At 42.7% G+C, this 27,495-nt stretch overlaps 2 protein-coding genes across 3 annotated transcripts in view; both read right to left on the bottom strand.

The window, feature by feature from the left end:
- LOC121715762 (calcium-activated potassium channel subunit alpha-1-like) overlaps positions 1–16,448 on the bottom strand; it is a 17,387-nt gene extending 939 nt beyond the window's left edge. The window contains exons 1-26 of the mRNA XM_042101675.1: positions 16,073–16,448; positions 15,804–15,893; positions 15,601–15,662; positions 15,432–15,522; positions 15,198–15,309; positions 14,650–14,725; positions 14,477–14,552; positions 13,661–13,831; positions 13,430–13,518; positions 13,168–13,278; positions 12,839–12,944; positions 11,052–11,134; positions 10,877–10,946; positions 9,633–9,788; positions 9,202–9,311; positions 8,938–9,006; positions 8,736–8,822; positions 8,333–8,409; positions 8,079–8,139; positions 6,045–6,162; positions 4,811–5,035; positions 4,331–4,550; positions 2,893–2,964; positions 2,546–2,676; positions 2,000–2,194; positions 1,100–1,203 (exon numbers count right to left, since the gene is read on the bottom strand). Coding sequence (XP_041957609.1) covers positions 1,100–1,203; positions 2,000–2,194; positions 2,546–2,676; positions 2,893–2,964; positions 4,331–4,550; positions 4,811–5,035; positions 6,045–6,162; positions 8,079–8,139; positions 8,333–8,409; positions 8,736–8,822; positions 8,938–9,006; positions 9,202–9,311; positions 9,633–9,788; positions 10,877–10,946; positions 11,052–11,134; positions 12,839–12,944; positions 13,168–13,278; positions 13,430–13,518; positions 13,661–13,831; positions 14,477–14,552; positions 14,650–14,725; positions 15,198–15,309; positions 15,432–15,522; positions 15,601–15,662; positions 15,804–15,893; positions 16,073–16,279 — 2,969 coding nt within the window. The 5' untranslated portion in view covers positions 16,280–16,448. The remainder of the gene's footprint in view (positions 1–1,099; positions 1,204–1,999; positions 2,195–2,545; positions 2,677–2,892; positions 2,965–4,330; positions 4,551–4,810; positions 5,036–6,044; positions 6,163–8,078; positions 8,140–8,332; positions 8,410–8,735; positions 8,823–8,937; positions 9,007–9,201; positions 9,312–9,632; positions 9,789–10,876; positions 10,947–11,051; positions 11,135–12,838; positions 12,945–13,167; positions 13,279–13,429; positions 13,519–13,660; positions 13,832–14,476; positions 14,553–14,649; positions 14,726–15,197; positions 15,310–15,431; positions 15,523–15,600; positions 15,663–15,803; positions 15,894–16,072) is intronic.
- A 686-nt stretch (positions 16,449–17,134) lies between these two features.
- On the bottom strand, positions 17,135–27,100 carry LOC121715513 (nucleolysin TIA-1-like). 2 transcript variants are annotated; one of them, XM_042101313.1, is made up of 11 exons: positions 26,936–27,100; positions 26,213–26,309; positions 25,992–26,111; positions 24,411–24,465; positions 24,185–24,272; positions 24,026–24,101; positions 23,686–23,794; positions 21,265–21,360; positions 21,074–21,158; positions 18,898–19,030; positions 17,135–18,630 (listed from the first exon to the last, which is right to left on the bottom strand). In XM_042101313.1, the coding sequence occupies exons 1-11, from the start codon at positions 26,962–26,964 to the stop codon at positions 18,472–18,474; spliced, it is 1,047 nt and encodes a 348-aa protein (XP_041957247.1). In that variant the 5' UTR covers positions 26,965–27,100; the 3' UTR covers positions 17,135–18,471. The 2 variants fall into 2 exon arrangements, with proteins under 2 accessions (XP_041957247.1, XP_041957248.1); XM_042101314.1 differs by having other exon boundaries at positions 25,992–26,090; positions 26,936–27,099.
- Positions 27,101–27,495: the final 395 nt, after the last annotated feature.

Raw genomic sequence — 27,495 nt, 5'->3', positions numbered from 1 at the left:
CCATCCTTTATTTGGCTAACGCAGGTAGGCCTAATCACCTTTACTTTCTTTGGTTGTAGGATAGTCCGTGATTCACATTAGTTTTGCCCATCACCGCAATTAGGCTACTAAACGCAAGGCTTACCCAAGTTCTAGGCTATTCTGTCACCACATTTATAATATTGCTATAAAACCTTCGTTAGCAATCATTTTGCCTGCATCAAATCGTGCATTCGCATTCAGTGTGCTACCATCGTCTTAACGTGAGTTCTAAGCGTCTTTGTATGCTTATATCTGATTTCACTCGACTGTGAATGCATGTATATGTTGTAAGACATGTAAAATAAATGAATGACACTGGCACTACGCACAAATTAATGTAGCCTAAACTTACACCGCACTTTCCTAATAACTTAAGTTCTCTCGCGTCACTGACAGTAACTAGAATGCATAAAAAAACACCTGGAAAAACAGCGTTCAGTCCACCAAGTCATAAGGTATCGGCGCTGCGCAGCATCAGTTGTGATATTTATCTTAACGGAGTGTAATCGTAATGTCATGTATGAAAACTAGTATTGTTAGGCAATACTATAAGTGCAAGTCCAGGGCAGCTGAGGTGTGGCGATGACATCATCGATATGCAAGCAAGATGTGCAGTTTCGCTGTCTAAACGAACTCAAACGGGCTACGGTTTCAGATTTCTCCACTCTGGGACCAGGTTTCAGAAAAGTGCGGTTTCGGGCAGTGCGTTTACAGGATTCGTTTGGACGCTCGGCCAAGACGAAGCAAAAACTCTGCGTTTAACCTAAACAGCGTCTCCGTGTGGACAGGCCCTCAGTCTGCCACTGACTTACCTACATTTACATTTACATCTATTCATTTAGCAGACGCTTCTATTCAGAGCAATTTACATGACAATTGCATTACAGGGTCCTGGAGCAACTTGGGGTTAAGTGCCTCGCTCAAGGTCACAACGGTAGAAACCGTGAATTGAACCCACAACTTTTCAGACTACTGCGTGCTTGCCCAGCTCCTTAACACACTACACTACCACTACCCCTGCTAGGGTGAGGGGGTACTGAAACACTTGATTGAATAGTGTGGGAAACCTCAGGCGTACCTCTTCATAAAAGGGTTGGGAGGATCCAGCAGCCGGTAGAGCCCAAAGCACAGGATCTCCAGTGAGTCCAAAGCCTGGACGAACAAATCTTTGTATTTGAGGCACTGGAATGAAGAACAAAAACAAATCAATGTCATATATATACAAAGTCATAGCAAGACTAAAGTGCTTAATTCAAGGCACAAGATTTGCTGAATGACTGAATGTGACATTTACAATGAACATTTACAATGCTGTCTAAACAATTACATTGGAACTGGATACAATTGCAGTAAAGGTGGTTGTAAACTGTGGCCTATAAATGTTTCAGCGAACAGTTAACACTGAAATGTATATATGTAATGGAACTGAGTATACTAATAAAACTATAATTGCAATCCAACTCCATGTGTGTTTTTATGGCAACTGTGCAATGATATTGTTCAGCAAACATGCAACAATACTACTACTACTACATTCAAGAAAATCAGGGTGATGTGTTTTTCAAGAGCCAGCCTGCTGGTGCTGTATGAGTTTTGTTATGACCAAAAATGGTACTAAGCTACTAAGGAGCTCATCCAACAGATTCAGTCCTACTGGACTGGTGGAGAGTGTCACTGAAATGTTTAATATAGTTATAGCATTCACAAGGGCAGCTTCAGTGGGGTAACTGTTGCATATTTTTTTAAAGTATTTTACTCACCCAGAGAGCTTACTCCACGTAATGTTTATTCTTACAGGAGACAAGAATAAAGACCCGTAGCCCTCTACACCCTCCAACCCTGCATGTAGCACTCTACAGACCTCCCTCACTGCAGTTAAATCAGTAGTAGTACTCTTACTAGCATCTGTGTATCACTAGTAGCAGTATCTGTGCATTGTGTGCATTCTACAGGCCTAGAGAAGAGTGCGGTGCCCTACACGCAGGCGGCACAGGGGTTCGTCATCCAGCTGCAGCTGTGCCAGTTTGGAGCGTTGGCGCAGCATATTCAGTCGCGGGCTCATATCGCCCTCGCGCAAATGGTTGTCCTCTGCCAGCTGGGCCTCCAGGGCGGGCGTGTCTCCGCCCGTCACCAGCGTGTTGATCAGGTTGGACACGTTGGCATTGAAGTATGTCTGTGAGAAATGAGGAGGAGGGATGCAGTGTTGTTTTTTTCTTTTAAAAAAAAATATATAATATTTTAAATATATATATTTTACATATACAACTTTATGTAATTTATTTATTTAATTTATTCTCAAAAAAAAAATGTGTTCAGCAGGTAGTTTAGATTGCATACCGGTAATAATGAATGTATGAACAGGTATCCCTAAGTCTAAGCTATGTTCTATGTGAGTCACAGGGACAGTAAAAACTGAACTATGGGCACAGGCTTAGAGGCAACAAGAAGAATGATAAATGAGTGGAGTGGAGAGGAAAGGAGAGAAAGAGAGAGGAGAGTGAGAGGAGAGGCAGAGGGTACATACAGCCGCCATGAGAGAGTCCAGCAGGTCCATGGAGAACACTGAGCCGACGGCAAACGCCTGTGTCAAAGTCATACCGGGGCAGCTCTTTAGCTCTTCCACATCACTCACAAACTGGACGTTGGAGGTGTTCACTGTGGAGGGACAAGGGAGAAAAGGGTTAGCTGTGGATGGGAGCTGAGAGAAACACAGGCACGGGCTTGAAACTACATCTACAGCTTCACAGGCTCTGTGTATAAATGCATTATACATAACCAGAGCTCAAGGTCAGTCTTTCATCTAGGGCATCAATATTCCCATGTTTTTGTGGTACAAAATGTAGGTGGTGTAGCGGATCAAGAGCGTAGTACCGAGCTCCACCAGCAGAGGAACTGTGGTTCCTTTCTTTGGAGGAGGTGGCGAGGCTTCTAGTAGCCGAGGTCCTGCAATGTATCAGAGAACACACATAAAAACTACAAATACAAGAACATTAACGTACATGGATATGTAATAATATTGCACCATACTAATTGTGTAAAGTTAATGACTACCGTTTTTCAGCTAAAACATAAACTTCAATTCTACAGACAGTGATATGCAACCCCATGCTCCATTAATATTTAATTTCCCAAGTCTATTTATCAAAATACACGTCTCCCTCAGTCATCTTCCTTCTTCCTCGCAGGCTGCTGCCCGGTCGCTGTCGCTCTTAGCAGACAGACAGCGTGTCTTAATTATGGATTTATTGTATCATTAGCACATTTCGGCTGCTGGCGGCACATTGAGCCTGTCAAGGTTAATTACTGTAACGTGTTTATTTTCTGTCAGCCCATTCGACAGGCTGTCGCACGAGCGGTTAGCTCACACACGGCGTGGGCATGCCGGTGTGGAATCCCACGGGCTAGCTCCGCTACAATCGCCAGCCCGCACGTCTTCTTTCCGCTCTTCTTTCCAGTGTCTCAAAGCTTCCAACATCCCACCGTGTCACCTCAACTGCACTTTCGTAAACCACCACACCGTGACACTCTCCACCACACACGCAGCGGTAACAGCTGTCCCACCCAAACAGTACTGGTTACCATGCCCACCGAAATACAGCGTGTTGCACTGGGGTGAGGTGGACCTGGGAACTTATTTCATTTGGCCAACTCAGAAAAACGTACATACAAGTGCATAACTTACTTCTAACAATTTTGACGACGCTGAATGCCTTGGCTGCTTAAAATGGCCTTAGGAGGGCCATTAACAAATCACATAACAATACATCCAGCTAGCCACAATCTGGAATCTGCATGACATTGTGTCCTCTACAGTGCTACACTCATACTTTAGTTTTACTATAGTGGCCATGCCATAACGCAGCAATGCTTCCTCAAAAATACCTAACACACAACACAAGTTCAGCACACGCTCTTAAAATATCCTCTCACACTCCCTCTCATCCTCTGAAAATGACACACACCAGCCCACGAATATCTTGGCATTGGCCGAGAGAGACCCACCCAGGGATGGATTACTGCACGAGCCTACCGGACCCAGGCCCAGGGGCCCAAGGGGTCAGGGGGCCCTGAAGCCCAAGCCTTTGCATGGAATCATTGCCTCAATATCAACACATCAGGATGTAGGCTATGAATCTGATTGAATTTAGTATTGACCATCCCCAAAATGCACCAGAATACAGAAAATTTCGGGGGAGGACCCCCCCTCCACACACACACACACACACACACACATGCGACAATTAGTCGGGGGACCTTAACAAATCTGGGCCCAGGGGCCCGAAAGTTCATAATCCGTCCATGGACCCACCTGGGAAGCCATAGCTGCTGCGGCGGCCGTGTAGGCCCTGGGGCCGGGTGGGCTCACGGGTGAAGCGTGTGTGGAAGAGGTTGACGCAGGACAGGATGGTCTCCTTGTCCTGCATGGATGACTCGAGGTGGTTGGGGTTGCTGAAGGTGCTGAGGACCACACACATGGCACAGGTCTCCACCCGCACCGCCCGCAGGTCGGCCGTGCACAGAGGTGAGCCCTGCCAGCGCCCGCAGGGAGAGAGTGGGGGCAGAGGAGAGAGAGAGAGAGAAAGAGAGAGGGAGGGAGAGAAAGCGAGGGAGAGAGCGGTGGAGGGTTGGATTAATGGAAAGTGGGAGAGAAACAAGTGGAACATAAAAGAGTGAAGGGCAAGAGGAAAGGAAATGGAGTGGGAGTAGAAGAGAAGGCAAGAAGAAGGTTACAGACACACACACACACACACTCTCACACACCAATAAACACAAACACACACACACTCACAGGTAGGAAGTAGATATTGGGAAAGTACTGGATGTTGGGCCACTCCCTTCTGAAGTAGTTGGGGTCTCCAAGAAATACAACGGTCTTGAGTTCAGGGGTGGTGAGGCTGCTGGCCCTAAGCGGCATCATGAAGTCGCCCAGCCCCAGCAGGTTGGACTTCTCGTCCCCAAACAGACACACCACCACATGCTGCCACAGGGGCAGCACCGACGCCCCATCTCTGGTCTGGGGAGGGTCAACCATGTGCAGGATGGTAAGTAGACATACAGTGTGCACACCAAGCACACACACACACACACACACACACACACAAGACACAAACATATGTAGATACACACCTGCACGCACACACATGTGCACATGTACACACACACTACACACACACACACACGCGCACGCACGCACACACTGACATACAGCAGCTTAATAAGCAGAAACATAAGCACACACTCAACTAGTGATAACAAGATCAATAGGAACACATTGATGTTTAAACACATACTTTCTGTACGGCTTGTCAAGTTTGGTTTTCCATATGGGATCGAACAAAAAGTTGCCAAGTAAAAATGTACATTTTTGGTAAAAATCTAAACATCTGCTGCACCGTTGTGCTACAACAGGTATGTTTCGATTGACATGTAAATTAACAGATCTTCAGCCCTTCGGAACACATTTGATAGTAAAGAACTGACACAATGCAGCAACTGCTTTTTTGCGCTTGAACATACACTTCTGTTCATGCCTCCTTCTACTTCTACCTCATTGCCCTTCTCCTTTGACTACTACTGCAGTCTCATCCTCAGGTAGTAGTAGGCTATTTATTGCAGTAGTATTGTTACCTTACCTTTGCAATGTAACTTGAATGTTATTCCTCATTTTGTAAGCCACTTTGGATAAAAAGTGTCTTCTACATGAATAAATGTAATAAAATCTTTCTAAAAAATGTCCAAAATTACGATTTTCATAAAGTACAGCTCTGGACAAAAATGAAGAGACCTACGGTTCATCCTACTGTTGCTAAGTGACATTCGAATGAGTTGACGGCCATATTCAAATGTGTAGTGGTCTCTTCATTTTAAATATGACTGTCAACTCGAATGTCACTCAGCAACCATTAGATATCATCAGAAAAATGTGCAGTGGTCTCTAAAATTTTTCCAGAGCTGTATATGTTGAACAACGCAGAACTTGATGCTAAATGTTTAATGACTGTGGCCTGTGCGGGTATATTTACCAGTGAAACGTCCTCTAGTGAGATGGGGTTGCACCAGTGGAACATCCCAGTGGAGTCCAGCATCACCTCTTCACTCTCCAAAGGCTCCGAGACATACTCACCGTCCTCCTGTTCCAGGCTTGGCAAGAAAAACAAAAAAATCACAAACAGGCTTTTAACCACAGTGCTGAAGCAGTGGGGCTGTGTCACCCAAACCAGCTTGTGTAGTGTGGAGGATTCAAGACAGGAGGCCTGTACCCTTTCATTGTTTATATTTATATTTATATGTATTCATATTTGTCTTCTATATTTTAAACTGACTCCCCTCTGTGTTTTATGCATAATTATTTATTTTACGACTTTTATTGTTTTATTTACAACTTTTACTGTTTTTTTTTATTTTTTGTTTTATACGTTTTCTATTTTTCTTTTTAACCTTTTAAATTATTATTTAAACTGTATTTTATATTTTAATTATGTATTTTATGACTTTTATGATGTGTGTTATAACTTTGTATTTATCTTTTAACATTTTAAACTTAATTTATTGATCTATTTCTTTTTTATTGTTTATGTTGTCCTTCCTGCTTTTACTTACTACCAAGCACATTGAATTGCCTTCATGTGTGAAATATGTCATTTAAATAAACGTGCCTTGCCTTGTCTAGTGCACAACTACAAAAATGTCTGTGTCCACAGATAATACCAGTATGATAGATTGCGAAGAGAGGAATATGAAATGTTGCCCAGCAAGACAGAACAAATCGGACATCCAAAATAAACAAAATGTGGGGAACAATAAACAAAAAAGTAGGAGTTTACAAGAAGTTGATCCATTTCATAACACTGGCAGAGGAGCTCAGCTTTGTGACCCAAAAGAACTTGTGTAAACATCATCCCAGCTGTCACACAAACAACGGCACAGTTGTAAACATTAGAAGTCAAAGACAGAGTATGCCAGTAGACGACTGACAGGCTGACATCTAACATTAGCTTGTAGACAGCATGCAGTGCTTGGAAAAGTGTCAGAGAGGACTGAAGACTGAAAACTGAGGCAGAAACAGAAACCAAAATGAGAGACAGAGACACAGGGAAAGAGCAGTGAAAGTTGAGACAGTGCGCTGAGAGGCCGTGGACGTGGCGGCGAGGCGGGAGCAGGGTGGGACGGGACTTTGATAGATTTCACTTCTAATCTGCCCGCTAACTCATCCGCTGACGTGCCCCTCTCTCCACTGACAGCCTCTCCCAATATTAATGCCCGGTTTGCGAATGGGGACGGCTGGGGGAGCAGCACCCATTCATCAGCCTGTCAATCCAGCCTCTGCTTGCCTATCTGCCTGCCTGTCTCTCTGCCTGCCTGCCTGCCTGCCTGCCTGTCTGTCTGTCTGTCGGCCAGCTCCACACTGCTCTCGGCTGGGATCTAGCTCAGGATGACTAGTAAGTATAAGTATAAGTATATATACTCTTTTGATCCTGTAAGGGAAATTTGGTCTCTGCATTTATCCCAATCCGTGAATTAGTGAAACACACTCAGCACACAGTTAACACACAGTGAGGTGAAGCACACACTAATCCCGGCGCAGTGAGCTGCCTGCAACAACAGCGGCGTACTGTGCTGTACTAGCTGTGAGAGGTTAGGTGCCTTGCTCAAGGGCACTTCAGCCTGCTGGTCAGGGTTCGAACCAGCAACCCTCCGGTTACAAGTCCGAAGCGCTAACCAGTAGGCCACGGCTGCCCAATGACTATGACAGGATGCCATTGACAATGACTATGACAGGATGTCATTGTCCATAATGCATCCACATGCATTATGTGCATACATGCATGTGGATGCATGTATGCTGTTGATATGGAAGGGTAATAATCCTGTCCTATCCACCAAGAGTAATAATGCAATTTCAGAACTGCCATGACTCTTCTTCACCCCTCCCTTTGATACACTACAAACACACCCACCAACAAACATTTTAAGCAACTTTATAAGAGTCTAAATGGAAATATATCAGTCCTGGCTAATTTTATAATGCCTAGTTGCTTGTTTGGTCCAGGACTTACCAGGGGAGAACTCCCAATGATGGCTGTCTAATGCTCAGGAGTGAAGATGAGGATATGGAAACTGGTGAAAATCCATTAGTTTATGAAAGACATAAATCAACAGCAGATTGTGTGCTCAAGCACAAAACAATAGGCAATAGTAAAAGGCTTTCTAAAAGCTATAATCACAACAGCAGGTTCTGTCTAAAGATTGGGGAAAGTGTTCTGAGTTTGCCACCTAGTGGTTGAAAAGTGTACATGAGCAAGGGCATTACCATCCACACACTTGCATGGTTTCATTCTGGAGATATCATCAATGTCACTGTGGCAAATGCAACAATAAAAACTGGCTCTATAATAGGAAAAATACAAACATACAGAGTCAGTCTGAATAAATACATACATATTCCATGTGCCATAACTGATTAAATGTACCATAATATGTGACAAAGTTTATGCTCACTTCCTCACTCACATAATACAAACATGCACGATCAGACACACACACACACACACAAACACACACACACACACACACACACAAACACACACACACACACACACACACAAACACACACACACACACACACACACACACACACACAAACACACACACACACACACACACACACAAATGTCTACTCACATACGGACACACAAGCGGGAAGGAAGCCGTACCTACGTGCATCTGCTGCATCGCTTGCAATGAGGAAGCCCAGGGTCTTGTGCTTAATCTTGATATGGCTCGGGGGATTCACTAAAACACTGACAAAAAAGACCAATATTGACATTCAACATGATTATATCAAGAAAAAATAAGCGTAGGGTATGTAACCAAAAACATCAAATGATTTTGTGAAATAATTGAATTGACATTCACCAGAACTCCTCCTCCCCGCTTTGATACTCTATCCCAATCAGAATCATTTGCAGCTTCAGGAAACACAATCTGTGGAGTGAGAAGAACTATGAAACAGAGGGGCCCTGGCAACTCTGTTCTCAGGTCAGTCACTTAAAGGAGAGCTCCAGATATCTTTCACGCAGATGCCTGTTTCTCGAGGAAAGCGAGTACTGTCGGTAAAGAAAATCGTTGCTACCTATCTCGATAGCCAGCTACTTTAAAATCAACTAAACCAACACTTACTTGCAGGCTTCTGCAAATGAGAGACCTGTGAAAGTGCTGGAGAGGTATTCAGTGTAAATCTCCATGTACATGCCCTCTTTATAAAGCTTCCGCCAAGAATGATCTTCTTTCTGAAAAAGCAAGAACGTCAGGGTGAGACACACTGCAATGTAGTAATATGTCACACATGATTTCAGAATAATTTCCAAAGCAAGTTTACAGCCTTCAAATCAACAGCTGGTGAAATAATGTGAGCCCACTGTGGTAGCCTCATTGTCAAAAATGCTAAACATGCAATCCTACATTTAAAGTCAGCACTAGATTTTTTGGGGCCTTTGAAAGGCCAGGAACTTTGTTTTAATTGTATCTGTGACTGTGTAGATGTGTAGAATCACATTACAAGATATGTCATTTTGCCTCCAAGGTTGTTCCTCAGGACAGTGTCCACTGACCTCCACTGAGCCCTCCATGCTGAAGAGGTTGGACAGGAGCGTGGAGATTCCTGGCACCAGGCAGCTCTGAGCCATGAAGCCCAGCTTGAGCTCGGACAGGCAGATGACGTCGTCGCCCAGGCTCCACTCCCAGTTGGACACCTTCTGCAGGTAAGCCTGGTGATGTGAGGGTGCCAAAGTGAGAAGAGATATGGTGTGGAGATGTGAGGAAAATGTGTAGAGATGTGTGGAGATGTTGAAGGTGTGTAGAGGTGTTGGAGGTGTGTGAAGATGTGTGGAAATGTTGGAGATTGCTGGAGATGTGTGGAGGAGTGGAGATTTTGGAGGTGTGTATAGAGATGTATGGAAGTGTGTGGAGATGTTGAAGCTGTGTGGAGGTGTTGAAGGTGTAAGAAGGTGTTTGGAGACGTGTGGAGATGTTGAAGGTGTGTGGAGGTTGTTTCGGCCGTCTGTCTTAGTGTGTTTCGGCCGTCTGTCTTAGTGTGTTTCGGCCGTCTGTCTTAGTGTGTTTCGGCCGTCTGCCTCTGTGTTTTGCCTTTGCCCTTGTTTAGGTCCCACCTACTGCTGATTGCCGGAAAGGGAGTTCCTAATTGGGGTTGATTGGACAGCCCTTAAAAGACCCAAGATGGCATTAGTTCAGTGCCTTTGAGCCTGCCAGCATCCACTGTTGTGTGAGAGCCGTGGATGGCTGTGTGTATTGTGTTTGTTTTATGTTATGTATTGTAATGAGCTGTTGTCATGCTGTGTGATCTTTACCTGCTCATTTTTAGATTACTACAGTAGTGTGTGCCGAGTGCGGCAATTACTCTCAGTGGAGAGAGTGGCTACGATGTAGCAAAATACTGGCCTAGTGTGGCCAGGGTGTGCCGGATTCGGCAAAACTACTCCCAGTGGGGAGGTTAGTGTTTGTATGTTTATGTGTTTGTTTGTTACTATTTGGTTTAGGCCTAGCCGTCTTCATACTTTTGGTGTGATTGTCTGTTTGAACTTTTTATTTTGATTTATCAATAAACCGGTCATCTCAACCATTTACGTCCTTGTGTTTATTATTTTCCTTTATTTAAGTTAACTAGTTACGCAGCCATATGCCCCTAGGCATTTTAACATCCAGGCGTAACAAGGTGTTGAAGGTGTAAGAAGGTGTGTGGAGATGTCTAGAGCTGTTGGAGCTGTAGAAGGTGTGGAGATGAGACCTGTGAGATGGGTACTATGCTCATAGTTTGACTGCTGTATGCTAATCCCACCTTGCTGTTGTGTTTCAACATCTGCACAATGACTCTGGTGTTGGGGCAGTACTGCTTAATGGAGATCACCCTGGTGTCAAAATTGATATGTGATTACACACGTCAATTTACAGATAACAGTAATTAAATAATATGTCCGGGAACGAGAGAAGGAATAAGAAAGAAAATATTTTACCTCATGAGATTGGTGACATCCTCATTGTGTGGGTCTGTTGTAGTTCTATCACATAGAATCAAGCAAGCACTCGCTTTATTCAGCTGAACAAGAAAACAAATGGAAATGGGCAAATGAAAACACAAATGGCAGTCAGTTACAGTATCTCACAAAAGTGAGTTCAGCCCTCATATTTTTGTAAATATTTTTATTATGTCTTTTCATGGGACAACACTGAAAAAATGACACCTTGCTACAATGTAAAGTAGTCAGTGTACAGCTTGTATAACTGATTGTAAATTTGCTGTCCCCTCAAAATAGCTCAAAACACAGCCATTCATGTCTAAACCGCTGGCAACAAACAACAAAAGTGAGTACACCCCTTAGCGAAAATGTCCAAATTGGGCCAAATTAGCCCTCCCCGGTGTGACTCATTAGTGTTACAAGGTCTCAGGTGTGAATGGGGAGCAGGTGTGTTAAATTTGGTGTTATCGCTCTCACACTTTCTCATACTGGTCACTGGAAGTTCAACATGGCACCTCATGGCAAAGAACTCTCTGAGGATCTGAAAAAAAGAATTGTTGCTCTACATGAAGATGGCCTACGGCGCTATAAGAAAATTGTCAACACCCTGAAACTGAGCTGCAGCACGGTGGCCAAGACCATACAGTGGTTTTACAGGACAGGTTCCAGTCAGAACAGGCCTCGCCATGGTCGACCAAAGAAGTTGAGTGCATGTGCTCATATCCAGTCATATCCAGAGGTTGTCTTTGGAAAATAGATGTATGAGTGCTGCCAGCATTGCTGCAGAGGTTGAAGGGGTGGGGGTCAGCCTGTCAGTGCTCAGACTGCACAACACTGCATCAAATTGGACTGTATGGCTGTCTTCCCAGACTAAGGGCATGGATCACTGGAACCAAGTCCTGTGGTCTGATGAGACCAAGATACACTTATTTGTTTCAGATGGTGTCGAACGTGTGTGCCGGCAACCAGGTGAAGAGTACAAAGACAAGTGTGTCTTGCCTACAGTCAAGCATGGTGTTGGGAGTGTCATGGTCTGGAGCTGCATGACTGCTGCTGGCACTGGGTAGCTACAGTTCATTGAGGGAACCATGAATGCCAACATGTACTGTGACATACTGAAGCAGAGCATGATTCCCTCCCTTCAGAAACTGGGCCGCAGGGCAGTATTCCAACATGATAACAACCCCAAACACACCTCCAAGATGACCACTGCCTTGCTGAAGAAGATGAGGGTAAAGGTGATGGACTGGCCAAGCATGTCTCCAGATCTAAACCCTATTGAGCATCTGTGGGGCATCCTCAAACAGAAGGTGAATGAGCGCAAGGTCTCTATCCTCCACCAACTCTGTTATGTCGTCATGGAGGAGTGGAAGAGGATTCCAGTGCCAACCTGTGAAGCTCTGGTGAACTCCATGCCCAAGAGGATTAAGGCAGCGCTGGAAAATAATGGTGGCCACACAAAATATTGACACTTTGGGCACAATTTGGACATTTTCACTTAGGGTGTTCTCACTTTAGATGCCAGCGGTTTAGACATTAAACACTGTGTGTTGAGTTATTTTGAGGGGACAGCAAATTTACAGTTATACACTCTGTACACTCACTACTTTACATTGTATCAAAGTGTCAATTCTTCAGTATTGTCCCATGAAAAGATATAATAAAATATTTGCAGAAATGTGAGGGGTGTACTCACTTTTCTGAGATACCGTATATGTATACGTATATATTTTCATACAGTATGTAAGCACAGTATATTCATGCGTGCGTGCAGGGTCCATTACCATCACTCTCTCCTGGTCTTTCTGCTTTAAAACAGAGCCTTGGAAGAAGGCAACATGCATGAACCACCTGTTGAAGAAAGCCTCCAATTCTTGGTCAGGGCAAAAGCTGGAAAAAAGGCAGATGTAAAAGAGAAAGCATGTAAAACAGTGAGTTACGGAAGTTCTATAGATAAATGACCAATTTGAGTTCTAAAAAGCACTTTGAGGCGTGTGATCCACTGGTAGTGGTGTATGTGAAATACATTGATGAATATATTTAATTTAATTACCTTTAACAATAACATGTTTAATATAAATTTCTTATTCCATCATAACGCTGTCATACTCACTTCCCCAAGAAAATCACCCGGATATTAACGTCTCCCCTGTCCTCATGGAGAAACTCTCTCATGAATGCTGAGACACTAGCCAGAGTGATGTGGCCACACACCACTACATGCCTAATGCAAATACAATACACCATTAGACTCCGCACCACCATGAAATAACTCTTCTAATCATTCCATATGTATATACTGTATATCTCATTTGAATCTGTGTATTGATACACTGTGTGGGGTTTAACATGCTGTATGATGTGACGAGCCGTACAGTCTTCCTTCATCTTTATATCTCCCACCGAATCTCTCCCTGTTTATTACGATCTCAACAACTTCTGGGACGAAGGTAGCAAACAAGCCCTATCGAGAGTGTGTGTGGGGGGGGGAGGGTAGATGGTCAGTAACACTCCAGTAGTACAGAAATGTATCTGAGTTGGGTAAGACAAGAGAGTGATGTTTGCATGTGTGTGTGTGTGTTTGTGTGTGTGTGTGTGTGTTTTACCAGGCCAATTGCAATGAAGACTGTGACATAAAGGCGACCCAGCACAGTGTTCATGTTCACATCGCCATAACCCACTGATGACATGGTGACAACCAGGAAGTAGATGCAGTTGAAGTAGCTGAGAGGTGCCTTATTACGAAAATCCAGCCAGGGGTCACCTGAGCTCTCAAACTGTCATGAGACATGCAATGAAAGACAAATAGCAAAGATTATGCACAACTGCACAACTGGTGTCTGTTACATACAGTATAGATGACTAGGCAAATTTGTACATTCAAGTACAAATTAAATGCCAGTTTTCTTTGACATAGACCTCAAGTAAACATCTGAATCCTTCTTTAAGAAATAACCAATACTTTTTCATGATTACTCTGCTTTTGTCCTCTCTGATCCATGCTTGCAAATATCAGCTCTGAGGTGTTATTATTAAGGATAAAGAGCGACTGAAGAATTGTGCAAAGGAGTTTCACACACAGACATTAGAGGTTCGTAATTATGCAAGCCATATCTGTAAGCTGTTAATAGATGTTTACCGTTATGTCAAAACAGCTAATCCAGTAGTTTAAATGTTTTAGAAAAAGGGTGTAAAAACAATGACATGGTTAACACATTTGCAAGCGATGACATCTGCTCTGATCAGAAAGTGAAGATAAAGATCAAGTGGATCCCAGTTTCATTAAGTGCATCTTACCAATCGAGAAACACTGTAACTACCACAGTGCATCTTTTGTCTGTCCAAAATGACACTAGTTTAAATCCATTTGAATTGCATTTGCAATTCCGAGGAGTTAAACGTGCTACTGCTTGATGACATACCAGATGGATGAGCCCAGCAGAGGTGAGGAGAGTTCCTACGATAATGCCAATAAGGCGGGACAGCTTTAGAGATGTGCTGTTAAATAAAGAAGAGAGAAAGTGGTGGTTACACATGTGTGAGGTGAGGAAATTTAAATCTAGTTCTGATCTCTGGCTTGTGCTCACACACATACTTGCTCTTGAGTATGCCAAGTATTTGCAGGATCAATGGAAGCTCTAGGATGTTCAGTGCCCTGATGAATCTTAGTCCTGCAGGAGACATGAGGTGGAGGAGAATGCATGGAATGGAACAATGAAAAAGTTGAGAAAATTACCACAGGCAGGCAAAGCTAAAACGAACTAAATTATAACAAAATTATGACTTTGATATGATACTATGCCTAATTATCTTAATCGCAATACTGAAATGATACCACGGCAAAACCATCAGTAATCGAATATACCTAGACAAGAGAACCTGGAATTTTCTTTCTTTTTCCTTAGAAAAAAAGATAAAAAATATGGCTTTTATTAAAACCTGATTAAAATACCATTCTAAATGCATCTGTGCTAATAAAATGGATTGCAATACCTTTCTAGTGTCGCTGCATTGTGCAACACTATGACTGACAGGTGTATAAACTTGGTGGCCCTGGTGGTCAGTAGCCAATAAAGAAACCATTAAAAACGTATATTGTTCACATTGTTGTTCTGGCGTTCTGCCAAAAAGACTACACCTCACCTATCCATGCTCGACGTGTGAAGAGCACGATGAAGGATGGAGGAATGGTTATGAAATCTACCAGCGTCTTCATTTCCACCCAGAACTGAAGCAGATCCTGTGCTGCAAGAAACTGTTAGGAGAATGTACACTGGTGAACAATCAATGTCCCAGAAAACAAAATATGTTGATAAACTGTGGATTTTTTTTTTTTTTTTCAGTGCAAAAGGTGGAAGGCGTTGAGGACTCACTCACCCTGAGTCCAAAATGAAGAAGATGGATTATGTTGAAGATCAGATCTATAAGAGATGCAATGCCATGCTTCTCTATGCAATACTCAACAGGTCTGAAAGAGATGGGATGTGAGAAAAATTAGCCTACATTTCCCTCTCGGAATAACCCAGACAATGGCAAAATCACTTACTCTGGTGTTTGGAGTAGATACAGTATGAATGATCCAGTGTTGAAGCAAAAAAAAATAACCATCTTGACACACCAACAGGAGACAGGTAGAGAGCAAAACATTTGATCAAAAGGAATGTATTTGAGAGCATTGCAGTAAAGCATACATTACAGTGTTTGAGGTTTATTGGTAAAACAAAAACATCAGTTGAAGCTATGACCCACCAGGATTTGTCCTGAGAGATGCTGGGCAGAAATGACCTTCCCTGCCCATTCTTTCAAAGCGGAGCTCAGACTTACGTTGGTCAACATAGCCTGATATGGACACCAAAGGTCAGCTTCATTTATAAGATCCATGCAAATATGGAGTATTGACCAAACGTAGGCCCTTGCCCTATCTTTAAATGTTTTTTAGCGGTTGTGGTCTGAGAATGATTATACAAGTTAAGTACACAGGTATGCAAACACCTGAAAAATGAATCTTTATCACTCACTTTTCCCTGACGTTTCCACGTCCATTCAGGCAGTACCGTGCCAACTGTGTTGAGGCCAAAGTGGCAGCTCCTGAGGAGTAAAAGGAGCAGCAGCCCTCCCAGGAAGACAGACAGAGAGGAGCACAGGTGGACCCACCATACCCGATGACCACGGTAGACACAGTAAGGGAGGAGCAGATGTGGCTCAGGTTTGCTAAAGCCCTCCATAACGCAAACAGCTGTGGCTCCAGGTAGACACAGCAGAGGACTAAAAGCTGGTTGGTGGTGCACAGGGAAGCCTACTCTGCTTTGCTGGCAACATTTGATGCATGCAGATGTGAGGTAGGTGTATACCACGATTACAGCTCATTTACCCATACACTCAGACTGGACTCAGTAGATCAGGCACAGAACATTCACGTCCATACTGTGACATCATATAACATCTGGCGTTCTATTCTTATAACATTCTACTGCAGGTATGTTGTCATGGTGTTTAATGGGCTCAAAACTGAACCACTGGCAAAACCACACTGACACTAGCTTTGATAGATTCATAGGAGACCATTGCTGATGCTTCCAGGTTAGCGAATTATTTCTGTGAAAAAGGTCGATCTGACAGCAAAAAACTTCCAACAAGTAATTTTTTCCATGCACCAGCATTTTAATCAGACAAAGCAAGAAAGTATTGATCAAAGTAGCATAGATATCTCAAAAACCAGGAATGAAACACCCCTTAAAAAAAGATTTTGTTCTGTAGGTGTCCTCAGGCACTGCCTTGACATTAAGATGGAACCTAAGTGATCGACTACTAAATAAGGCAACAAAATTAATCATGTCGTCTTTTGCTGTATTTACAAATTATGGGGAAATTTCCATTAATTACGCTATTTTACAAAAAAAACAAAGTCAGAAATAAAGACAGGATATCATTTAAAGAATGCAAAATTTCTTAATGCTAGGAATTTATCAAAACTGTACTCCTTGGAACGTTCATGTCGAGAAGTAAGAATAATCTCACTCCTTATGAGAATACTAGTATAATACCTTGAGAAAAGAAGTTAATCGGTGAACATTGCCAAATATATTCAGTTCATTTTTTAATCAAAGTAGCTGAAGGGAGAACAATTTTGAACATGTATGCTAAAAGCTCTGAAATGGTTTTGTTTGTTTATTATTTACATGACATAAATTTATAAGGGACTTCCAAAATGTGTTTATTACAACTAAATGTGTACTGTGATGCACTTAAAACATTAGTACCAGCATCTTCAATGCTTTTACAGTTATAAATAATTAAGCTACTGTGGCCATAGATGTCTTTGGTCTACTAATGTTACAGTGCAAAACAAACAGGAGAAATGTAAAACAGTTTAGCTAAAATTGCATATCTCAACTCTACGGATCAATACGGATTAGATGGTGGATAAAATTAGATGGTCTCAACAGAACTGTGGAGGGACTGAAGGAAAAAGCACAGTATCAATCTTTCACATACATGAATTTACTAATGTCTCCAATGCAGTACAACCTGATTTTTTTAGCATCTTTCATAATGTCATACACAAGTCATCATACACAACAAATGTTTCTTTATGAAAACAAAAAAGGCAAATTTCTTGTTTGTTTCTTTTAAAAACTTAACCCATGAACAAAACATAACGAAACAAAACAGACCATGGGAAAAGCCAATCCTCAATTGGGACCTGAAAGATGCCAAGTCAACTCACCCCCCTGATATCTTAAGTAAATACACTAGTTTAACATAACGAGGGTACTTGTCATCTTTCAGTAAGGGGTCAAGTCAAACAAATAAATTATGTGACCATATTCTGACCATTCACTTCCTCTCAGAGTTATGAGTAAGTACAGGAAGAATGCAAAATGACTAAAAAAACATGACATGACTCTGCAAACAGAGAAGCGTCTGGCGCCCACACCAATCCGCCATGTCAGAGGACACTGGGACGACATTTAAAAATCAATCGGTGAGTCCCCCTCACATCTGGATCAGTCCTGGGAGTTTTTAATCTAATCAGCAGCTCATCATCAAGATGTTACCATCACTGAGCCAAAAGAAAAAAAATACACAATAATGACAAAAGAAAAAAAAAAAAACAACAAAAAAACAAAACAATAAGTAACGAGTCCGTTTCAAAAAAAGCAGCAAAGCTGCAGTGTCCCATTTACACAGCATTTTAAAGTAAAGGGGGGGAAAAAGACAGAAATGTAGGGGTCAATCTCCTTTCGTGAGAAAAATAAGGTAAATGTTAAGTATATTGTGTTTGGTGGACAATTCAGGCCTCTGCCTGTTGTGTATTTCTCGGCAGGGCTTGGGGTTGTGGTCCGGCGGGTGGTTATGGCGGGAACCCTGGTGAAGGAGGTGCCTTACCCCCTCCTTCCCTCTTTCCTCCTCCATCTTACTTATAGCCCTGCTGGTTCCAGGCTGCCTGGCCATACACGCCGTAGGAGGGCATCTGCCATCCGTTGGGCACGTACTGGCCAATCTGCTGGGTGTTGCTGTACCACTGGCCCCATTGGCCATAGGGCTGGGCTGGGCTGTAGCCTACCTTGTTTTGCTGCAGGTGATGTGGGAGGAGGAAAGTAAATAAACAAATCAACAAAAATTGAAAACAAAATGTCACACCAAGATTGTATCAAAAAATGGCTATTTTAAGATTATTCAAAATGAATTAATTCAAGAACAGTAAGCAACAGGGATGTAAGGTGTGCTCATCACTCAAGGTAAATGGCTGGATATTGTACACTAAGTATATTGAATATTGCTGAGTACTGAGTATTGTAGACTCAGACTAAGCATGTTGGAATGGAAGAGACTGTGGTACCTGAGGCATCTGCTGCATGGGACTCATTGTGTCTGGCGTCTCTTTGCCCCAGTAGCACTTGACTGTGTGTCCCTCTACAGATGAGCCGTTCACAGAGACAATGGCGTGAGCTGCCTCTTCGTGGGTGCTGAACCTGTGGGCAGACAAGCTTGTGAGTGATCTATAGGCAAACTGGTAGCGGGAATCTCAAAGCATGCTTGTGGACTTCCACGCTTCTAATGAGAGAGATAGTTCTTGAGTGACCTAAGTGCCCTACTGTGCTGAATTTGGCAGGGAACTGAAAAACAGGCAGCTGCCCAATGAAATTAAGGCCTCATCCACATGGGAATGAATAAAATGCACTGTACTGTTATGTCCATTCTTCTTTATTGGTACATCTCCTAGGTCTAGGCTACTGATGCTGCATTCCACACAACTCTGAAGTTCCGGAGCCAATCAGAATGTACCCTAAACTGAACAATGGGGTATACTACGAAGCACGTTAGATATATCTAGGCTATATAGACATATCGAAGCTACACAACGCCTCAACTTGGGGTATAAGTGAAGTGATACTACGATAGCAGTTATGTGATATATTTATAAAACTAGGCTTTCAGCTCACATCTGTGCGCGTTCTCGGTGTTGGGATGATGTTGGCCAATCGTGAAACGTGGAGACGCACAAGACTGTTACTTCCGCATTTATGAGCAATAGCGTAATCTAGACTGCGGTCATTTTTAGTGACTAACATAAAATAAATCGATTGTCATCAGATGTTGTATGGTATGCACGTCCATAGTAGAGTGTGGCTACCCGACAGGACCCGACGGGCCGGGTCGGGTTCGGACAAATATTTAGAAATTGTAGTCGGGTTCGGTTCGGGTTCGGACACATGGGGGCGATATGCATTGGAAGCTTTACATTTAAAATAGCTTATTATGTTGGGTAACCAACAGATCTGCTTTACATGATGCAAACGTTTGTTTTTTGAGAATAAAAAAAAAAGACCTAACAGCTTTCTTCCTGTGTGCAAGATTTGTTTATGTAGCAGTGACAACGCATGTGCATTTCAGGCGGCACGTCTTGGGTGACTTTAAAAAAAAGTTGTTAGCATATCAGGAGATTTTAAGACCAAAGAAAACTAAGCAAATTAAGTCTAGGCCTACTATGTGAAGGCAGTCCTATTTGCGTTGCACAGGCTACTGTGGTAAAGACATAGGCTACCGGTAGGCTATAAGGTCATCTCGTTCAACTGAGGAGGATTTCCTCAAGTTGCCCCAATTAACGTTGATGCTGCATATAGATCAGTGACAGAGGGACTGTAGTTTCAAAGACTGTTGCAGTTCATTTCAAGACTTTTCGTCAATGGTAAGACTAGAATTCTACTTGCTTGGGCCTCTTGTTAATGTGCGCTGTGTGTGACCGGCGTGTGTGCACGCTCATTTGATTCTGTAATCCAGAATTCCATTTCGGGTTCGGACATAAAAATGAAAATGCCTGCCGGGTTCGGGTCGGGTTCGGACACAACTCTGTCGGACGCGGGCCGGGTTCGGACAGAAATTTGCGGCCCGAACCGCACTCTAGTCCATAGTGGCATATTTGCACGCACAACACTATTAAAGCGCCTGCAAGATCCAAAATGTTTGGAGAGGCGGAGCTCCACTTGTAATATATATATGACAGAATCTAACACGTGAGATAACTTAGTTTTTAAATAAATGATCGGTCAGTAGGCGGTAGTTTTACGCGATTTGAGCTATAACTTAGCACATAACCTGCTCCCAACCAGGGGTGTGTTTCCCAAAACATAGTTGCTAACTTATTTCCCATTGCCAACCAACTAAGTTGCTAACAGGTAAACAACTATGGTTTTGGGAAACGCACCCCAGGTTTGGTTGGCAGCATAAGACACCATGGTGATACAGCGACGCTAAAACAGAGCCACTTTTGTGTCACATCATACCCTGGTTTAGAGCGCTACATACCTTGCTAACGCACTAATCGAGATTCGTAGTATAGCCCACAGGCCTCTGACTTCCGATTTGTCTGGAATGCAGCTCTGGCTCGTAATTAGTTGAGTTATTTGTAGTGTCAAAACATCTACAGCTAAGTTTCATGAAAGTTGTAGATAGTGGGACACTATGGTTTGTTGTCATTAAAATGCAGTGTTGCACTGCATGACCATGTGACCTACCTTATAAAGGAGTAGCCTTTTTCAGGGAATACCCTAACCTCCATGATGTGGCCGAATGGCGAGAATGTCTGTCTCATCACATGCTCTGCAATGAAATTGACGGAACAGTCATACAATGTTCTCCAGTAATAAAGCAATGAAAGATACAGAACGTATTGCATAGCCACGAAAAAATAGCCCTGGTTACCAACCTGAGAGACCGGTGACCACTCCTCCACAATACACAGTGCAGTTGCTAGGACTGGACTGGTTCAGCACGTCATCAAAGGACAGGTGCTTTGGATTGGCTGAAAAAACAGAGGAAATTAGTTATTACACATTGCTTTACATACCATTGCATGTATTATTTAAGTTGCTGTCCTCTAAACTGTGATGAAACGTATCATTGCTTGTGTTAATATTGACTAGGGCTGCACAATTAATTGAATTTTAATCACGATCACGATTTTGGCTTCCCACAATCAAATTTGCCTGATCGAGCGATATTTCAAATGCGTGCTCTACCCATAGAACCAACCTGGCAACCCATAGAACGCTCCGCTACAAAACAAATCAAGCGCTCCTTAAACCTGTCTAACCATGTGCCTGCATGCAGCCTACAAATCACAGCTGTTCCCTGCACTGCTCAGCCTGATTCACTGCTCAGTTTGGATGCACTGTGGACTAGTAGCGTTATGTTAATTTTTAGTAAGCTAGTTAGACTATACAAAAAAAAAGACCATCAAAAATCAAATGTGTGGCACAGCTGCGCCGCCGCATACCCTCTCCGAGCCCTCCACCGCTGCTCGACGCACACCTCCAAAACATTCTAACCTCACGTTGAGGCGACGCAGACCACAAGGACTGTGATTGGTAGACTCTCCCTGTATGTTGATAGCGACTGCTAAAGCCTACTGTGGGGAGTAGCAACATGCTAGTTCACTTTGCAAATAAACTCAAGACATATTTTGGTTACAATGACAGGGTTATCCGTTTGTGAAGTCTATTTGTCAGTAAAATTTGAAATCAGCACTTCTTCGCCAGCAAGCTGTACTTTGTGGGCAGTTGTGGGAAACTTTGCTGCTAATAAAACAAACTGGCTGGCAGACACCTCACAAATAACCTCAAACTTATTTTCTGGTCACAATGACTAGTTCATTGGAATGTACGGTGTCTATTTCTCGATAATTTTTACAAAATCTAAGCAAAAAGGCCAAACAAATAAGATTCATATTTCAGCACGGCAGTCTATGGAGTTCACCATTCTGACTATACCGTTCCGGTGGTGAGCGACGTAGATACCAGAGACGCAGAACTTCGTCACGCCGGCCTTGAGGCAACGGCATAGTCATTGCATGGAGTCAACGCAGAAGCATAAATCAGCCTTAACACTGATGAAAGTCCACCGTTTGGTACTTTTCTACATGTTGCAGACTCTCAGTCTATTAAAACATCATGCCCCACCCCACTCTCTGCTGTCTGCACCATTGTTCAAAACTGTGCAGTAGGTAGAGTGAGCCTCAGAACTGGGGGTGAGGTTATACTTTTAGAAATAAAATCAACTGAGATAACAACTTGATATTAGAGGACTCTCAAATTATATATAGAGGTTATGTTAGGGATAATGTATTGTCCACTAGATGTTATTGGAAAATAGGTCCCGACAGGGAGAACAGGCTCCCAACGTGAAGCAGCTACTTGCCAAAACGAGGAAAGGAACATCTCACAATGTATCTTTTAAAATGTTTTTGCTACTGCTTTGTGGCTTGCGCTAAAAAAAAAAAAAAACACACAGTTCCCCACACAAATACAACTTTAAAGTTTAAAATGTTGCACAGCAACGTATTACTGGCTGACTTTCACTTTCAATCAAGATTCATTGAGATAGCGAATAAACTACTCATGGAATGAAATGAAAGACATGAATCGGAAGCACAAAACCTGCTGCCATTGACAAGGTTCACGGAGGTGAACCGCTGGACAAACGCGAAATGACAAGGTGTTAACTAAACAATGTAGTAGGCCTAAGGTAGACAGGCTTTGAAAACCTGTAAGGTCTGTCACAGCTAACTTCAAGCACAGCTTACACGCGCAAAAATTAAAATTCAATATCAGCATCATGAGATTCATTATCTGAAAATCCTGACAGCGAACCCGATGCAAAGCCAAAACGAGGGGGGGGGGGGGGGGGGAACTTCATACATGATGTCTTTTTAAATCAATTTGTTGACCTTTATCGTTTCATGGCTTCTGCTGAGAAGTGCGCCACACACACTTAACTTGAATCAAGCATTCTTCAGAACGCAGCTGATCAACCCGTCTACTTTCACTTTCAATGAAATCCTAGTAAACTGAATACACTACAAGCGGCGTGATATTCGGAAAGATATGAAGCACAAAACCCGTCGTCATTGTCAGCGGCCTGTTATAATGATGGCCTGTGTAATGCAGAAATATAGCCTACCTCTGACTGACAGACCCCCCTCTAAAAAAAAACTCATCGGATCTATACGAAGCGTGGGTCTCATTTTCAAGTCGAAAAAAACGGAATTCTGTTTAAAAACGGAAGAATCACACCCATGAAAAAAAGCTTTTTTGCGTCTCTGCTGAATTTCTTCCATACAGATACTCACACTCAGAGGTGGCTTTGGGAGCTGGGGGCTTCCTTGTAGCCCAGTTTGTCCGAATCTGTCGGCCCCCAAGCCACTGCCCCCCCATCTGCTGAATGGCGTTCTCAGCATCCTAAACACCAACCCAGAGAATGACAGTGAACATTCACATTAAGCTCTAACTTAAGACTTTTCAAAACACAAAACACACAAGTATTTTATGAACAGGAAAATTCAAGAAGTGTCAACAGAACAGGTAGACGTTCAAAAACTGGACTTCGCTCTGGTGTAGGCAGCAATAAAATAATGAGCCACAACAACAAGCCTCTACACCCATTAGACCAAATTAACAACTTCAACTTACCCATTTGTTGAAGAATGAAACAAAGCCATAGCCTTTGGACTTGCCCGTGGCCAAGTCTTTCACCACACGGGCATCCCTGCAAGAGCAAGAAACAATGTTATATCTGTAGAAACGCACACAATGATTAATCTATTTAACACTATCTTTTAAGGAACTTACGATATTTTCCCAAATGGAGCAAAAGCAGCTCTGACGTCATCTGTGGTAATTTCAGGGCTCAGGTCACCAACAAAGACATGGAAATGATCTATGAATAGAGGTGGAGAAATGCAACTGTAAGGCGAAACCATGCCGGCAAACTCACACTAGTGTAGCCTCGTTCAGCTAATTTGAAATGCACTTGAACTGATGGAAAGAATAAAAGGGTAACAGAAGGGTCTCTTACTGCTCGTGTCTTTCTTCTGGCTGCTCGGCATAGAGGCCCAATTGACTTTCATTTCCTGAGAGGAGATGGAGCAGAGGAGAGACACAAAGAGAGAAACAATATTATGACGCAGACTCACTTCTAGGGCTCTGCAAAAACCACCATATCACTTTCTGTGATGTTAAGAGGCATGAGCTAATTGAATTGAACCACTGAATCACTTAATGCAATGTGGGACGAAAAAAAAAATCCTGATCACTCAAAAACAAACAAACAAAAAAAAACAATCTGAAAAAGAAAAAAACTGAGGTCTTGGAGTGAAAAAAATAATCTACGGAGTAGAAGGTCCAAAGTGACTTACAACAGAGTGATTTTTATCAACTTGTATAACTCCTCAATTGGGCCTTCAATACCTGTTGAGGATAAAATATTTGCACTGAATATATTTTTACCACGGTGGTCACCATTCTGAAGCAGGTGTGCGAATTAAGTGCAAAGATGAGTAAGGACAAAGACAGGGCAAAAAAAAAAATTAAATACAGGCTCTCACATATAGGAGTGCACACAGGAACTCTGTGCTGCAGACTCAGTCAGGTCAGATGTCGCAAGAAGCCAAAACATTTCAGAAACTGGGAATTCACGGGTAAAACACTGATGAACCAGGACCATCTTGTGAAATTGCACATGCACAAATTCACATTCATACCTAGGTCTATCTTTCTAGAAAATGGCTTATTTGTACCAAATAAAGATACTGTCTCAATGTGTTTACTCGACTTGTTGCTCGTGCTAAACCAAATGCTTGTTTTGCAGCGCACCCTACCACACCTATGCTCAGTGGCTGCTTCTTATTTTTTTTTTTTTTTTTTTTTTTTAAACCTCTCCCACCAGCTTTGTGATGTAGGCCCCTCATACTCATTGCACAAAGGACACCACTGTCTCTCACTAATTTGAAATTGTGAAGTGGAACATGCAGAGTGAAAACATGGCGTTGCTTAATGGACACCACCGTCATCCAAAACTACACCAAACCACACCAAGGGCCCCAGCTCCAGCAAACAGGACCACCAAAAAACAAAGATTAAAAAAAAAATACAGAAACATGCTCATCCCAACACTATAATTAAAACATCTGAATTTGAATCTGATTAATTTGGCCAAGTTAGTTAGTATACACAAGGAATTTGGTTCCAGCTGAAACTACATGGCAATACTTTTAGAAGAAAAAGATTGATTAATCTAATTTAAGATGAGGATTTATATGTGAAGATAAGTGAAGATTCTCTTGCGCATAATGAATTACTTTCTTCAGCAGCTGCAACTACATCCATCAACCCGCTTGCCATCAAGCCTACTCAGTACAACATTAAAACAAAGGGCATGCCTGTGGTGTGCACAAGATGTCCTGAAAATCAAAACAATCCTTTTGAATCCTTCACTTCCATTTGACGCTAGGACAGAACAGGCTACTTACCTATTGGGGTGAGTTTATGCGCAAATCATGCAAATTACTGTACATTGTCCAGTTAGTAGCAAAAATACAGTTGTCCAGTATTTTTTGTCGAGAGCTTTAGGACTTGATCCTTGAAAACAACAGCTTACCTTGCCCAATATCTTACGCCCATTCATAGCGGACAGGGCGGCAGCAGCGTGATTGTGTTCGTAGAATTCCACAAAGCAGTAAGGATCATTACCTGCAGACTTGAAGGAGACAACAAGATCCTGTCAATGTGGCAAGCATAACAGATAATAAGTTAGACTTATTGTTCCTTTAAACGGACAATTACGGCATGTGGTAGTTGCCAACATTACTTAATACTTACATCGGCGATCATTTTACAGCTCTTGCAGGGGCCAATCTGAGCGAACACCTGCATGATTAAGGCCTCCGTCACGTCTCGAGATAGATTCCCCACGTACCTTGACATTGGAGAGAAAGAATTTCAGTAAAAGCTAAAACTCACCATGCCAAACTAGCTATGCTAACCTAGCTTTGTATCAAACACCAAGGCCACGTCACGAATGGCTTCGGCAATCAACACGCACTATTCCAACGAAAATCGTACATCCAGCTAACATTACAAAAATAAGCAACTTCGATAGCGTTAATACATTTGAATGGAATCACAGAGAAAGTCAACAAGAATTAGAGAGGCCTGATTAACAGTTACCTAATGGCTTATTCTTAGCGGGTAACCAACCTTAATGCATTTACTGCATGCCTATCTGAGCCGGCTAACGTTAGGCAGTTATTAGCCACAAGTTGCCACGCATGACTGGGCCGTGATTAACTTATGTGGAACTCTTGTAGCAAATACTCGCATTATTTTCTTTCACCACGATCTTCTTTGGGGGCTAGATGTAATTTAACATCAAACATAAGTTGTATTTAACTAGCCACGGCTAGATTACCTATGCTAGGTAGCTACCGTTAGCTAAGGAACTTCCTTCCTTATTGCTTATTTGATAGCGTTAGCGTGCACGCAGACTTAGCCTAGAAAAAAAACAGCTAACCGGCTAAATTGCAATGTTTGTATTTCACTCACAGGGTCTTCGGTTGCTCATCACACATCATCTTTGCGTTCCCCGATAGGAAGTGAGATATTCCAAGATAGATGTATCGTATGTTGCGAAGAATCAAGATACTTTCGAATTCCGAAATCCTGTCGTAATCCACCCGGTAGGGCTTCAGCTTCAACTAGCCGAAGGAAATGTGCGTTTCCAATATAAATACTGCCACCTGGTGATTCGGAGGAGACACACTGACTTCTCAAGTCAAGCACTTCATATACCCAGCTCCCCAATCTATTGATGTTGTTTTTATATATATAATATAATTGTCGATCAAGTCGATCAAGAAGGCAGGGAAATAAGGTTTACCACCACTTGCATTTATGTATATGAAACTTTGCAAGCAAGAATAGGCCTAATAGGTTTATGATAAAACCTATTAGGGCAGCCGTGGCCTACTGGTTAGCACTTCGGACCTGGTTCGAACCCCAACCAGTAGGCACGGCTGAAGTGCTCTTGAGCAAGGCACTTGAGCAACCCCTCACTGCTCCCCGAGCGCCACTGTTGATGCAGGCAGCTCACTGCGCCGGGAACA

This window comes from Alosa sapidissima, chromosome 8 (genome assembly GCF_018492685.1).
Source record: "Alosa sapidissima isolate fAloSap1 chromosome 8, fAloSap1.pri, whole genome shotgun sequence".
Lineage (NCBI taxonomy): Eukaryota > Metazoa > Chordata > Actinopteri > Clupeiformes > Clupeidae > Alosa > Alosa sapidissima.
This window is presented reverse-complemented; position numbering and strand designations above follow the sequence as displayed.

Coding starts and splice junctions, on each gene's coding strand:
- LOC121715513 (XM_042101313.1), bottom strand. CDS start 26,964: ATGATGTGTGATGAGCAACCGAAGACCCT. Junction 26,310..26,935: donor GATGAGCAACCGAAGACCCT/GTGAGTGAAATA, acceptor TCCAATGTCAAG/GTACGTGGGGAATCTATCTC. Junction 24,102..24,184: donor GCTCCATTTGGGAAAATATC/GTAAGTTCCTTA, acceptor TTGCTCTTGCAG/GGATGCCCGTGTGGTGAAAG.